Here is a 13,393-nt window from a genome sequence, read left to right on the forward strand (position 1 = left end):
CTCTGTGTTTAACAGCAATGTACCAACAAGCTATTGACTGAGGAATACCTGTGCTCCAGGCTTTAAGCTCAAAAGTTTTGGGAGAATGAAAACCCCAACAGCCACCCTAAGTAACACTATTCTGTGAAACTGAGGCTCAGACGGTGCTTTATACACAGGCCCTCCCAGGCAGAGACTCGGAATTCTACTGGGATGCTCCGAGCGGTCCCTAGAATCCGGCGGCCGCGCGTGCGCTGTCAGGAGAACGGCGGCCCGGAGTGTGGCGAAAGTGCGGCTGCGGAAGCGCAGCGACACCCGGGAGGAGGAAGCGAGCGCCGCTGCCTGTCTGCGGGGCTCCCGGCACCATGGGCCGTCTGCACTGCACGCAGGACCCGGTGCCCGAGGCCGTGCGCGGCGACATGCAGCAGCTGAACCAGCTGGGCACGCAGGTGGGCCTCGCCTGGGCTTGAGAGGGGCTCGGGAATGGGGCGACGCACTCCGGACGCGGGGACCTGACTCGTAGGCCTCTAGAGGAGGGAATGAGGAGATTCCAAGGGGCTCCGGATTGAACAGATTAGGGAAGGTACCCCGACTGCAGGCGGGGTGTAGGTATTGGTGTCGCCAGGCCTAAGCGAGGCCCTGGGGCTGAGCCGGAAGAGGCTCAGACAGGACCGGTGACCACACCCCTTTCCAGTTTGGGGGCGGGGGAAGCAGCGGTGCACGTTTTTTGGAGGCCCTGCCCCTAATGCTCCGAATGCCACCTCCTGTTCACACTGCAGGAATTAGCCAAGTGAGAGGGCATCAGCCTGGAATAAGTGGTCCTTGCCCATCCCAGCACTTAAGAGGTGGGAGCAGGAGTTCAGATCAAGGCCCGTCTGAATGTCATGAGACCTGTCCAAAAAAAAAAAAAAAAAAAAAAAAAGCAAAAAAACTAAAATAGAAAAATAAATAACCCTTCACCCATCCACATGTTTCCCTGACTGGGTCCCAGGAAGTGGGGCCCTCAACTCCCAGCACACCCAGGCCAGTTCGAAGAATAAAAAACAGCAGCATAGTTCTCACCTTACTCCCAGCATTTGGAAGGCCAAAGGCAGGTCGATCTCTGTAATTCAAAAACATTCCCTTCTATATAATGAGTTTTAGACGATCCACAGCATAGTGAGATCCTGTATCAAAAGAAGTAAATCGCAAAAATAGGATGTATTGGTAGTATGTGCCTGTCGTGCCACCATGTGAAAGGTAGGAGCAGAAAAATTGCAAGACTGGAACCAGGAATTCACAGCCAGATGTCTAACTTCAAAGCCAGGAGGATCAATCTGTACTGTTACCACTGTTTTCTGGAAGATTTCCATTTGGAGGGGGAGAGATTCAAATGATTTTTTTTAAAGATTATTTACAGTATTACATTTTATATTGTGGGGGAGGTCAGAGAACAACCTAAGGGACTTGGCTTTGGCACTTCTTTGGCTGTGCATGTTCCAGGGATCGAACTCGGGCCAGCCAGCTTGGCAGCAAGCACCTTTGCCAGCTGAGCCATCTTACCAGTCCCAAGATTTTCTTTTTCTTTTTTTTTACTTTGAGATAGTCTCTCTGTCCCCTGTCTTCAAATTTAAGGTTTTTCTGTCTCAGCTTCCCCAAGTGTCTGGCAATATATATACTGTCTTCAGACACACCTCAAGAGGGCATCAGATCTCATTACAGATGGTTGTGAGCCACCATGTGGTTGCTGGGAATTGAACTCAGGACCTTTGGAAGAACAGTCAGTGCTCTTAACCACTGAACCATCTCTCCAGCCCCTCTCTTTTATTTTTAGATGAGGTCTTTGTAATCCTGACTGTTCTGGAACTGAAAATCATCCTCCTCTCTCTGCCTTCCAAGGCTAGGAATTTAGGCTTGTACCATTATGCCTGGCCTTATTTGAGTCTGATTCTCAATGAATTGCTCAATATGGCCTTGAATTTAGAATCCTCCTTCCTCTATCCCCAACAGGCCCAGTTCTTTAAAAAAAAAAAAAAAAAAAAAAAAAAATTTTTTAAATTATTTAACTATGTAGCCTAGATTCCTGTCTCAGCCTGAGGGCTGGTTTGTTTGTTTCTTGAGGCAAGGTCTCACTCTGTATGTCGCCCAGGTAGCCTGAGTTCCCTGTGAGAGGCATTCAGGAGTGTACTATCATGCCTGGCTGAATTTCAGTTATTTGTTCAAATAAATGATACTTGATGATAGATTTTCTCCGATGATGAAATAAGCCAATTTAAGTGGACTTAAAAAAAAACACAAAGGCAGATTTACTGGGGGCAGCTCTCTGGCAGGTTCACTGGTCCCAAGGAAGAAGACCAGAGACATCCCCATGCAGACTGGGAGACAGAGGGGAGGAGGAAAAGAAGAAAGAAAGAAAGAAAGAAAGAAAGAAAGAAAGAAAGAAAGAAAGAAAGAAAGAAAGAAAGAAAGGAAGGAAGGAAGGAAGGAAGGAAGGGAAGGAAGATAAAGCACATGCATTCAGAGGAAGAGAAAAATGCAGAGGGAGGGAAAGAGAGAGAGAGAGAAAGGGAGAGCACACAAATTGTCTAGATTATATACTAAAGAGCCCCTGGGGAAGCCCAGCTCTTGGGCTGGAAAATTGAGAGTAGAAAGTGGGATATGGCAGCCATGCCCTGGAACAGGTAGGGACTGAAGGATGCTGGGAGAACCTGGAGGACAGGTGGGCTTTGATTAAATAGGTACCTCAGCTGCTTGTCCTGGGTCTTAAACCGAAACTTTGCAGAGAAAAGGCTCTGCAAGCAAGGATGGAACAGATATGAACCATATACTTTTTACAGTAGAATTCATAGTTCTAGGGCTGTGATTTATATTAAAATTAGATGTGTATTATGCCGTTGTCCTCTGGAAAGGGTGGCCGGCACCCCCTACAGCCATTAATGAAGAGTTTGCGTCCTGAGACTTGGTTTGTAGATCCAGTAAATGAAGGGGTATCACTATCACTGGTTAGCATTTCCCTAACATTGCAGTCTAGAATGACCCAAGCATCTCTTGTGGTGTTTACCAGTGACAGTAGTTAAAATAGCTGATGAGCATGGTACCCGTCATGGTAGCTCACACCTTTAATCCCAGCACTGAGGAGACAGAGGCACGCACATCTCTTGTGAGTTTGAGCCAGCCTGGTGTACACGGCAAGCTTTAGGCCAGTCAAGTGCTACACAATTGAGACCCTATCTCAAAAAAAAAAAAAAAAAAAAAAAAAAAAAAAAAAAGAGAGAGAGAGAGAGAGAGACCCTAACGCAGCAAGGTGGAAGCTAAGAACCAGTTCTTGAAGGTTGTCCTCAGACTGCCCTATACACACACCCCAAATGAAATAAATAAATACAGGGGAGGCTGTGAACATGATCCAAACATACTGTATAAATTCTCAAGGAATTCCCTCTCCAAAGCCTATATAGCTGGGTCATACGTGGCATACTGGGTTTGGTGGAGACATTTCATGGGGGAGGCATGCTGGGGGATGGGCACACTTGGGGGATGGGAACACTGGGTGGTGGGCATCAGGAAACAAAGGTGCTCATGTTCTATGCTGTCCTTTTGCAGCAGTTCTCGGCCCTGACTGAAGTACTTTTCCATTTCCTAACTGAGCCCAAAGAGGTGAGTAAGACATTTCACGATAAAGAGGTTTGGCCGACATGGGTCTACAGCCCTGACAACTTAGTGAATATCTAGGCACTGCCTGCTCTCACAAAGGACTCTGGTTTGGCTCCCACAACCCATGTGGCAGCTCACAACCTTCTGCCATTCTTGCTTAGCGGATCCCATGGAACACGCATGCAGGCAGAATACTCAGGTACATAAAATAAACCTTTTTCTCTTTTTTAATGTATGCGTACACTGTCACTGTCCTCAGACAGACCAGCCGAGGGCATCAGACCCCATTATAGATGGTTGTGAGCCACCATGTGGGTGCTGGGAATTGAACTCAGGACCTAAGATACCCTTAGTTGCTAAGCCATCTCTCCAGCCCAAAATAAGTCTTTTTAAGTGGTGGGTGAATGCCTGTTCCGTCTCCTTTCTGCAGGTGGAGCGCTTTTTGGCTCAACTCTCTGAATTTGCCACCACCAATCAGATCAGTCTTGGCCCCCTCAAAAGCATCATGAAAAGCCTCCTTCTGGTTCCAAATGGTGAGTTGACTCTCCACAGGTCTCCACAGAGACACTGTTGCTGCCTGAGCTGCCCTTCAGTTAGGAAGTCACACGAACAGCACCGGGTAAATAGCCAAACAAGGCAGGGCATACAGTCTGGAGCAGAACACAGGTGTGGAGGTCAGTGTTACAGCTCTGTGTGTGTTTGCTGCTCTGTGTTTGTGCACTCAACCAACCATGAAAGGATCAAAAACATTTTTAAAATCAGAAGTGATAGCATACACCTTAAACATTCTAAAAATCGTGCTTATATGCAGCATAGACATGCTTTCGTTCAATATTCCCAAGTGGAGCCGTATAACTAGCATTTCTGTGTGTTTACAATATGGCAGGGGGTCTAAAAAAACTGAGAGGTAGTTCAAAGTATGTAGTTGTATTGATTGTATTAACAAGTACTGTGTCATTTTATCCGAGGGACATGTTAGTCTAAGAGGCCTGTGACCTGGTACCCAGTTGATGCCAGGGACAGTGTGCTGACATAGCACAGGAGCCACGTAAAGGGAGGCAGCTCAAAGCCAGGTCTTCTCTCTCTTTCTCTCTCTCTCTCTCTCTCTCTCTCTCTCTCTCTCTCACACACACACACACACACACATACATTCACACACACTCACACACATTCACCTCACACACACTCACATACACACTCACATACACACTCACACACACTCACACATTCACCTCACACACACACTCACATACACACACACTCACACATACATTTATATGTACACACTCTCATACACATTTACATACACACAATCACACATACCATACTCACGTATACATTCATACTCATACACACTTGTGCACACACACACACTCGCACACAGGCACACTCACAGACACACTCACACAAACACCCGAGCACACACACACACAGTCTCACTATATTCTCTGTGGATGGTCTCCAGTTCACAGAGACCCTCTTGCCTCTGCCAGCGCCTCTAGATCAAGGCATGCCTACCCCAGCTGGCTCTTTCCTCTTGGGACTGGGATCCATGGTGGCCTTCCCCATGCTGACAGCTACTCCTCCAACCCCTAGCTAGTAATTATTTTGGTTTCTTTGTTTTGAGATAGGTCCTCTCTAGGAAGTGAAGCTCACTGTGGCTATCAAGGTGGCTTTGAACTCACAGATAAGCACAAACCTCTGCCTCCTGTGTGTTGGGGTTAAAGTACACCACCATGCACAGTAGTATAAAAAGGTTTATTTATTTTATTTATGTGAGTACCCTGGAGCTGTCCTCAGACACACCAGAAGAAGGCATCAGATCCCATTACAGATGGTTGTGAGCCACCATGTGGTCCCTGGGAATTGAACTCAGGACCTCTGGAAGAGCAGTCAGTGCTTTTAACCACTGAGCCACCTCTCCAGCCCACACCCCAGCTTTTTAAAGTGAGTTCCAGAGGGTCTAACTCAAACTCCACACTTAAAGAGCCCTTTCTGATTAAGCTATTTGGTTTGTTTGCTTGTTTATTTTTTGAAACAGTATCTCTGGAGTCCAGCCTAGTGGAATACTTGCTATGTAGCCCTAGATGGCTTTGAAATGTCAACAGGCCTCCTGTCTCAGCCCCTGAGTACTGGGGTCATGGGTGTGAGCCACCATGCCCAGCAGGACTTATATTTTGTTTGCTGTGCCTTTTTTATTCATATCTCTAAAAATTAACTTTTACTGCATCTCTTGGGAATCGCACTGCACAGCTCACATGGGTTTTATTTGTTCCGTTGGTTTGGTTTGGTTTCTGGGTTTTTTGAGATAGGGTCTCACTGTGTAGCCTTGACTGGCCTAGAACTTGCTATGTAGACCTGGCTGGCTTGGAACCCAAAAGATCTGGCTGTGTCTGCCTCCCCAGAACAAGTGGCACCATTCATAAGTAACCTTTCATGTAGTTCTTTATAACTTACTCCTTGCCAGGCTGTGTTGGCCCACACCTTCTGTCCCAGCACTCAGGAGGCAGAGGCTCTGAATTTGAAGCCAGCCTGGTCTATAGAGTGAGTTGCTGGACAGCCAGGGCTACATAGAGGAACAGTTATTTGAAAAACCAAACCAAAACAAAAAATTCCACCGAAATAGCCACCTACTCTTAACTGAGCTTTTTCCCCTTGCCCTCAGGACTCACTGCTCCCAGACTGGTTTTGTTTACAGCAGGTAGCAGAGAACATTTAATTCCCAAATGCCTAGTTATCTGTCTGTGAATGATAACCTATCGAAAGGAAACCTTGCCTCCGCTGTGACTGGTTCCTCATAGTCTGCTGCATTGTCTTCTGGTAAGGTCATAGTTCTCAGGCTCAGCAGGGTCTAGATAGGGCTCTAGCCCAAACTGATTTGGTTCCTGGGCCCCTGGTTTCTGCTAACCACCTCTGATGATTACAGTCTCCATTGATGAAATGGAGCTGATGGGGGTTCCCAGCATCCATTGTTGGAAGGGTGGAGAAAGATGAGCTGGTGACAATTGCTCAGCGCGAGCACCTGTCTGGAGTGCAGGAGGCCCTGGTTCCAATCTCCAGCGGAAACAAAGCAGAGTAGGCAGAGAAAGATAACATGCGAGTGGCAGCTGCCTTCCCGGGGCCTCCTGTGTGGACTTGGTCAGGGACCTGCTGGAGTGCTACCTACTCTTCCTACCCAGGTGGAGACTGTAGGCCTGTCCCCTGGATACCTGGCTGACATTGATCTAGGTACCACCAAAGGATACAGCTGGAAAAGCTTCCGCAGAGGTCTCAGGGAACCTCATCTTTGTAAGGTTCAGCTTCTGCCTACAGAAGTAACCAGAGTGGAGGGAGAGCCTGCTCCTTGGTCTCTAGCGCTTAGTCTGCTGTATTTGTCTCTGCTGGAAAATTGCCCAGTACTGGTCGTCAGGACAACCCATTAAGATATTAGGCAGTAAAGAAGCTGCTCCTGGGATAGCCTCTAGTCTGTAAGTTACTTGGGTATTGTACTTGTTGGCCCTAAGCAAAACAAAGGAACGTTTGTGTTTATAATAGAAAAAGGTACAGGTATAAGAGAGGTGGATGCAGAAGGATCAGGGGTTTAAGGGCATTCTAATCTACATAATAGGTGTGAGGCTAGCCTAGGCTACATGAGACTCTCATAAAAACCACAACATATGTGTGCATGTGCAAGAGAGAAAGAAAAAGAAAAAGGGAAGTAAGTAAGCTGGGTATGGTGATGTACACCTTTAATTCCAGTGCTCAGGAGTCAGAAGCAGGTGGACCTGTGTGAGTTTCAGGCCATCCTGGTCTAGGTTAGTTAGGGCTATAGTGAGACCCCATTTAATTTATAATGATAATAATAATAATAGTAATGGAAATATGGCCTACAATTCTACCACCGTCGCTTTAGGAAGGAAGGAAGGAAGGAAAGAGAAAAGTCGGCACATACTTGTCATCTCCGCACTCAGGAGGTAGGAACAAGAGGATCAAAAGATCAAGAACAGGGGCATGGGGCTCTCATACCTTTAATCCCAGCACTCTAGAGGCAGAGGCAGATAGATCTCCAATTTGAGGCAAGCCTGGTATACACAAAGAAGTCTTGTCTCCAAAAAAAAGAAAAAAAGAAATGTTGGCAAGATGGCTCAGAGGTTAAGAGCACTGACTACTTTTCCAGAGGTCCTGAGTTCAATTCCCAGCAACCACATGGTAGCTCACAACCATCTGTAATTGGGTCTGATACAGGTACCCTCTTCTGGTGTGTCTGAAGACAGCTACATTGTAACAGTATACTCACATAAAAGAAATAAGCTTGTTTTTTTTTTTAAAGTTTTTCTTATCCCAGCACCCACAGCTCCAAGGAAACTAATTGAGCTATGTCTCCAAACTTCACTCTTTTGGGGGAGGGTGGGAGAGGAGGGTCTTTTCATGGCAGGGTAGATCAAGCTGGTCTCAACTCAGAGATCCTCCTGCCTCTGCCTCCCAAATGCTGGGATTGAAGGTCTAACCACGTCGTGCAGCTGCACTCGGTCTTTTCTAACCGTCCTCCGTGCCGTGGACTGTACTGTAGCCTGTAACCGTCTCCAGGACTGTAGCCTGCTCATCACTCCCATTGCTGGAGGGCACTGGATCCCACTGCTCGATGAATGGGTGGGACAACTGCCCTGCCCCGAGGTAGCTGCATTTTTCTCCCCACTAGAGAGAGACCACTACTTTTGTCTTTTCTGTCACATAGTTTGGGTCCAACAAATACTTCTTACTGACCACTGCTTTCATTACACCTCGTGTTTTCCCCCTGCCTCCAAGGTGCATTGAAGAAGGGCCTCAGTGCTGAGCAGGTGCGGACGGATCTCCTGACTCTAGGTGAGGTCTTTATCTAGGGTTGCCGGGGGGGGGGGGGGGGGGGGGGGGGGGGGGGGGGGGGGGGGGGGCTGGTGAGCTCTTTGTCATGTTAATATCTTCTGTTCTCTTGTAGGTCTTAGTGAAGAGAAAGCCACTTACTTTTCTGAAAAGGTATAATTCTAGTAATCAAGGTTAAGAGCCTGGCTTTTATTTCCTGAAAAGGAAAGGGAAAAAAAAATGCTGAGCAAGACAAAACCATCCCATCCCCCCTCCCCTTCAGCGGCTCAGGAACTACACACCTGCCAACCAGCTCTGCAGTCCTAGTTTGTCTCCTTTGACTTGACAAATATTAATGCCATTGTTTCACAGGATTAAATCTCGGGATGAACAAAGAATACTTAAATTGGGTATAGTGGGTGCCTGCCCATAATCCCAGCACTGGGGGTTGGGCTCTAGGCCAAACTCAAATACACAGAAAATCCAAGGTCAGCTAGGCTTCCTGATACCCTGTTGAAAGACTGTATTCCTGCCATATCTTGGATAAGTGTGAGCAGGTTCTGCTTCCTCCTCTCTGTTGAGAGCTGAGCACGGTGGCGCTTGGAGCAGAGGGATAGGGTTGATGGTCCCTGTCCCCACTCTGATAATGCTGATGCCGTCCTTTGCTTTTCTTCTAGTGGAAGCAGAACGCTCCAACCCTAGCGCAGTGGGCCATAGGTCAGACCCTGATGGTTAACCAGCTGATTGACATGGAGTGGAGGTTTGGAGGTAACTGGATAGATCCATTCCTGTTTACTTGTGTCGCTGTCCCGGGGCTGGATTGTAGAGGCTTTTGGAAAGCCTGGGTGGGGAAGACTTGTACTTGACCCCTGCTACCATCTTTCTGGTTTATGTTCACCCCAACTTGGCTGCTCAGGACAGCCTGCTAAATTGAGCTCTTGAGAAGAGGTCGGTTACTTAGTATTCTCTTTTGTGTGTGTGTCGCAGTGACATCTGGAAGCAGTGAATTAGAGAAAGTGGGAAGCATATTTTTACAGGTAAGTCTGTGGTCAGTGGCGACGGGGAGGATTCCAACCTGGTTAAAAGTTATTCAAAGCTGGACATGGTGGCACAGGCTTGTAATCCCCACAATCAAGAGGTTTGAACATCAAAAATTCAAGGACAGTTTGGGCTTCATGAGGCACTTTCTCAAACTGTTTTTTATTAAAGCAGTACTGGTTTTTGCTCTTGTCAGTGTTCTAGCTATGAAGAGACACCATGACTGAGACAATTCATACGAGAAAGCAGTAACTGTGGCTCGCTAACAGGTTTATTGGCATCAGTGGTCACCATGGCAATGTACAGGCAGATGTAGTGCTGGAGAGGTAGCTGAGAATTCTACATCCTCACATATAGGCAGCAGGGAGAGAGAGAGATGAGGGAGGAACATAGAGGGAGAGAAGGCAGGCTCACTCCCAATGACACACTTCCTCCAACAAAGCTGTACCTCCTAATCCTTCTAATACTATCAAAGTGTGCCAAGTGTGTCCCTTCCGTGACAAAGCATGTAAGTATATAAGTCTGTGGCAGCCATTTTCATTCAAACCACTACAGGTTTTCTATCTTAGTTTATATCCCCCTAAAGTTCTTTCTGCATCTCACAGCCGTGTGACCAGCCAAGGATGTGATTCCCCAACATGCCTACCTTCAGATGGGCTTGTCTCGGTGTCGGTCATACAAGTTCAGTTGCTCCATGGGGCTGGGGACTGTCAGGATTTCACCAGGGACAATTCAGATCACTTCATATAAGTCCTAAGATGGAGCCTGTGTTGGGGCTGGGATGGAGCTCAGGGGTGGAGGTTGGTCTCCTGGGAAGCTTTTGAACTTAATTAGGTGAAAAGGCTTGGAGGAATTTCTTTTCTCAGCTGTCATTTAAATGCATTTATTATTGTTGTTGTTGTTGTTGTTGTTGTTACTGTGTGAAAGAAATGACACATCATGAATGTGGAGGTCAGAGGTCAGCTTTGTGGAGTCAGTTTTCTTCTCCCACCTTTACATGGGTTCCAAGGGTCAAACCTGGGCCACCAGGCTCATGTAGTAAGCACTTTACCCACTGAGCCATCTTACTGGCCCATCATTTTCATTTTAAAGTTAGTTATTTATTGTACCTTCTCCTTTTCTCCCCTTTTAGTTAAAGTTGGTGGTTAAGAAAGGAAAACAGACTGAAAACGTGTATATAGGTGAGTCCGCGGCCACAATTTGTAGATTCCCACCTCCTCCATTCAGTCCCTGACAGCCCAGCTCTCTAAGACATCATCCCTAGCTCTAGAGCAGGCTTCCACCTCCCTCCTCAAAGCAGGATTGTTACTAGGCTATTGGGAGGCTGGAAAGCTCAAGTAGAAGAGAAGAGGGGTGTAAAATGGAAGCAGATTGCAGGATAGAAACTTTTTTAAAGGCTTATTTATTTTATGTGTATGAGTACATTGTTGCTGTCTCAGACACACTAGAAGAGGGTATCAGATCCCATCACAGATGGTTGTGAGCCTCCATGTGGTTGCTGGGAGAACCTCTGGAAGAACAGTCAGTGATCTTAACCACTGAGCCATTTCTCCAGCCCCTGGAGGCAAGAACCTCTTGTTGTGGGCATCCCTGCATGCCCACTGAAACCCTCCATGCTTCTGTGTGACACCATTAATACAAACTTCAATGCTCTTTTGGAGCTCAGACCCTTGAAGTCAAGACTGCAGGTTCCTTGTTCTGATAGGTTACATATCAGGAGCCACTTGGCGGCATGTAGCTCAGGTCTTAGCATGCTATAGGTCTGGGTTTGATTCCCAGCAGCACAAGAAGAAAGAAAAAGCTGCTGAGATCACCAGGGAGAATAGATGTCAGCTTGGAGATGGAGCACTGGATACACACAGTACAGACAGTAGCCGCAGGCAGCTGCAGGTAGAGATGGATTTTCCTGGTAATAACGTGGCATTGGGAACATTCACCTGAAACTGAATTTTCTCTCCCCAGAGTTAACCTTGCCTCAGTTCTACAGCTTTCTGCACGAGATGGAGAGAGTCAGAGCCAGCATGGAGTGCCTCAGCTGACCCGGTTTCTTCTCTTGCCCCTGCCTCTTCCCTAATGTCCACTCAGGGTCCCGGCTGCCTTGGGAGGCAGGTGCAAAGAGTTCCTAAAAATAAGAGTCTCAGTGCTTGAGGAGCCCTGTCTGATGCTTCTGTAAGCCCACTGGGGGCCACCAGCTCCAGCTCCTGGGTGACTTTACACCTAGATGCTCTGACAGCTACTACATCTGGGACTGTTTTCTTTCTTTTGGGAGGCGGGTATTGTCACCTCCCATTCAACAGTAAACAAACGGTTTCTTCATTCATTCAGATGGTTAAGTTCTTGTTTGTGGCTGAGGAAGAGGCAGGCAGTGTGGATGGTGTGTCAGGAGGGGTCCCATCTGTGTCATGCTGTTTGGAAGGGAAGGGTGTTGCCAGCCAGTGTTTGCCTGTCGTCCCTGTAAAAAGCCTGTGCTTAAGTCTTCTTTGGAGAGAGCTGAGGCCAGACTGTTTCTGGTTTTGTAGGCCTTTTGAGGCCATCTTAGATGGTTTTGGTTCCAGAAGACAACCACTTTTTGGTTAAGTGGTAAATGAAAAGAAAAACAGCTTCAGAGAAAAGCTCTGAGTCTGCTAAGTGTCTGAACCGACTGGAGCAGCACACACCTTTGACTTTGGCCCTGAGGAGGCAGAGACAGGAAGATCACCAAAAGTTAGAGGGCAGCCAGGGCAGCAGAGTGAGGGTCGGCCTCAAACCAAGCCAGCCATGGGCTAGATTGACAGCTCTGTCCTTAGGAGTGCTTCCTGCTCTGAGAAGACCCTGCTTGCTCTGGTCTCAGCACCCACTTCTGCAAGCTCACAACGGCCTGTAACTCCAACCTCACACACACACACACACACACACACACACACACACACACACAAAATAATACAAATGAAATCTTTTTTAAAAGGCCACAGGGTTGTGGCGTAGCTCAGTTGGGAAAGTGTTTCCCTAACATGCATAAAGTCTGGCTTTATTCGCCAACACTTTATAAAACCTGGCCTGGGCTATGTAACCCCTTGTCTCAAGAAAATAAAACCAGTTCTACCTTACCTTCACATGAGTGCTGGGATTACAGGCATGTCCCCATGTCAGATCTTTACAAGGAACTAAATACAGGGCTATCTTCCCAGCCCATGAGGGATTAGTTGTCTTTGCAGTTTTTTATGTGGAGTAGGCAGAGTCATGTTTGGGTGCTTGTGGACTCAAGACAACCTTCAGGAGTGGGCACTCTCCTTCCACCTGTGGGTACTAGGATTAGAACGCAGGACATCAGACTTGGCAGCCAGGCCCTTTACCTGCTGTTTGCATGTTCTAAGTAGACATGACGACCCCGTCCCAACCTGTTTGTCCAGTTACTCAGCAGAGGGGATCTGCTAGTTGTCCTGAGCTCAGGAGCTACTTCTCGCATTTGAATCCATGAGCATATCTTCTGCGTGTATCTTCTCACACAGACAGTAGTGTGTGCACACACCTTGTTTGTTTTTTTTAGTTACCATGGAGATTTCTCCTCAGCCGGACCAGTTTCTCACTGGTGGATGCTCATCATTACAATTTCTCCATCTCCTTTTTGTTGTTTGATACAAGGTCTTCCTGGGACACCTGGGTGCTCTCAAGCTTGACATTCTCTCTGTGCAGGAATTACAGAGTCCGATTAAAGATCTTCATTTTTTTTCATTGTACATTGCAGGTATTTTTACTAAGCCCACATGGTGGTGCACACTTTTAATCTCAGCACTAGTGAGACAGAGGCAGGCAGATCTCTGTGAATTTGAGGTCAGCCTGGTCTACATAGTAAGTCTCAAGACAGCCAGGGTGAGACACAGACACCCTGTCTCAAAAACAAACAAGCAAAGAAATGAAACAAAAAAAAAACCCCAGAAAAGATTCTCCA

At 47.1% G+C, this 13,393-nt stretch overlaps 1 protein-coding gene across 2 annotated transcripts; it reads left to right on the forward strand.

The window, feature by feature from the left end:
- Nucleotides 1–289: 289 nt before the first annotated feature.
- Nucleotides 290–11,785, forward strand: COMMD7 (COMM domain containing 7). Of its 2 annotated transcripts, none has more exons than XM_080925746.1 (9): nt 290–428; nt 3,559–3,612; nt 4,040–4,142; nt 8,395–8,451; nt 8,564–8,601; nt 9,105–9,195; nt 9,415–9,464; nt 10,598–10,646; nt 11,428–11,785. In XM_080925746.1, the coding sequence occupies exons 1-9, from the start codon at nt 345–347 to the stop codon at nt 11,502–11,504; spliced, it is 603 nt and encodes a 200-aa protein (XP_080781872.1). In that variant the 5' UTR covers nt 290–344; the 3' UTR covers nt 11,505–11,785. The 2 variants fall into 2 exon arrangements, with proteins under 2 accessions (XP_080781872.1, XP_080781873.1); XM_080925747.1 differs by having other exon boundaries at nt 3,562–3,612.
- The last annotated feature ends 1,608 nt before the right edge of the window (nt 11,786–13,393 follow it).

The sequence above is a fragment of the Micromys minutus genome (assembly GCF_963924665.1).
Source record: "Micromys minutus genome assembly, chromosome: 11".
Taxonomy (NCBI): Eukaryota; Metazoa; Chordata; class Mammalia; order Rodentia; family Muridae; genus Micromys; species Micromys minutus.

What these genes read in the sequence shown, in the direction of transcription:
- COMMD7 (XM_080925746.1), top strand. Translation starts at nt 345, where the DNA reads ATGGGCCGTCTGCACTGCACGCAGGACCCGGTGCCCGAGGCCGTGCGC. An exon ending in TGAACCAGCTGGGCACGCAG is followed by an intron (nt 429 to 3,558) that starts GTGGGCCTCGCC and finishes GTCCTTTTGCAG; the next exon opens with CAGTTCTCGGCCCTGACTGA. An exon ending in TGGGAAGCATATTTTTACAG is followed by an intron (nt 9,465 to 10,597) that starts GTAAGTCTGTGG and finishes CTCCCCTTTTAG; the next exon opens with TTAAAGTTGGTGGTTAAGAA.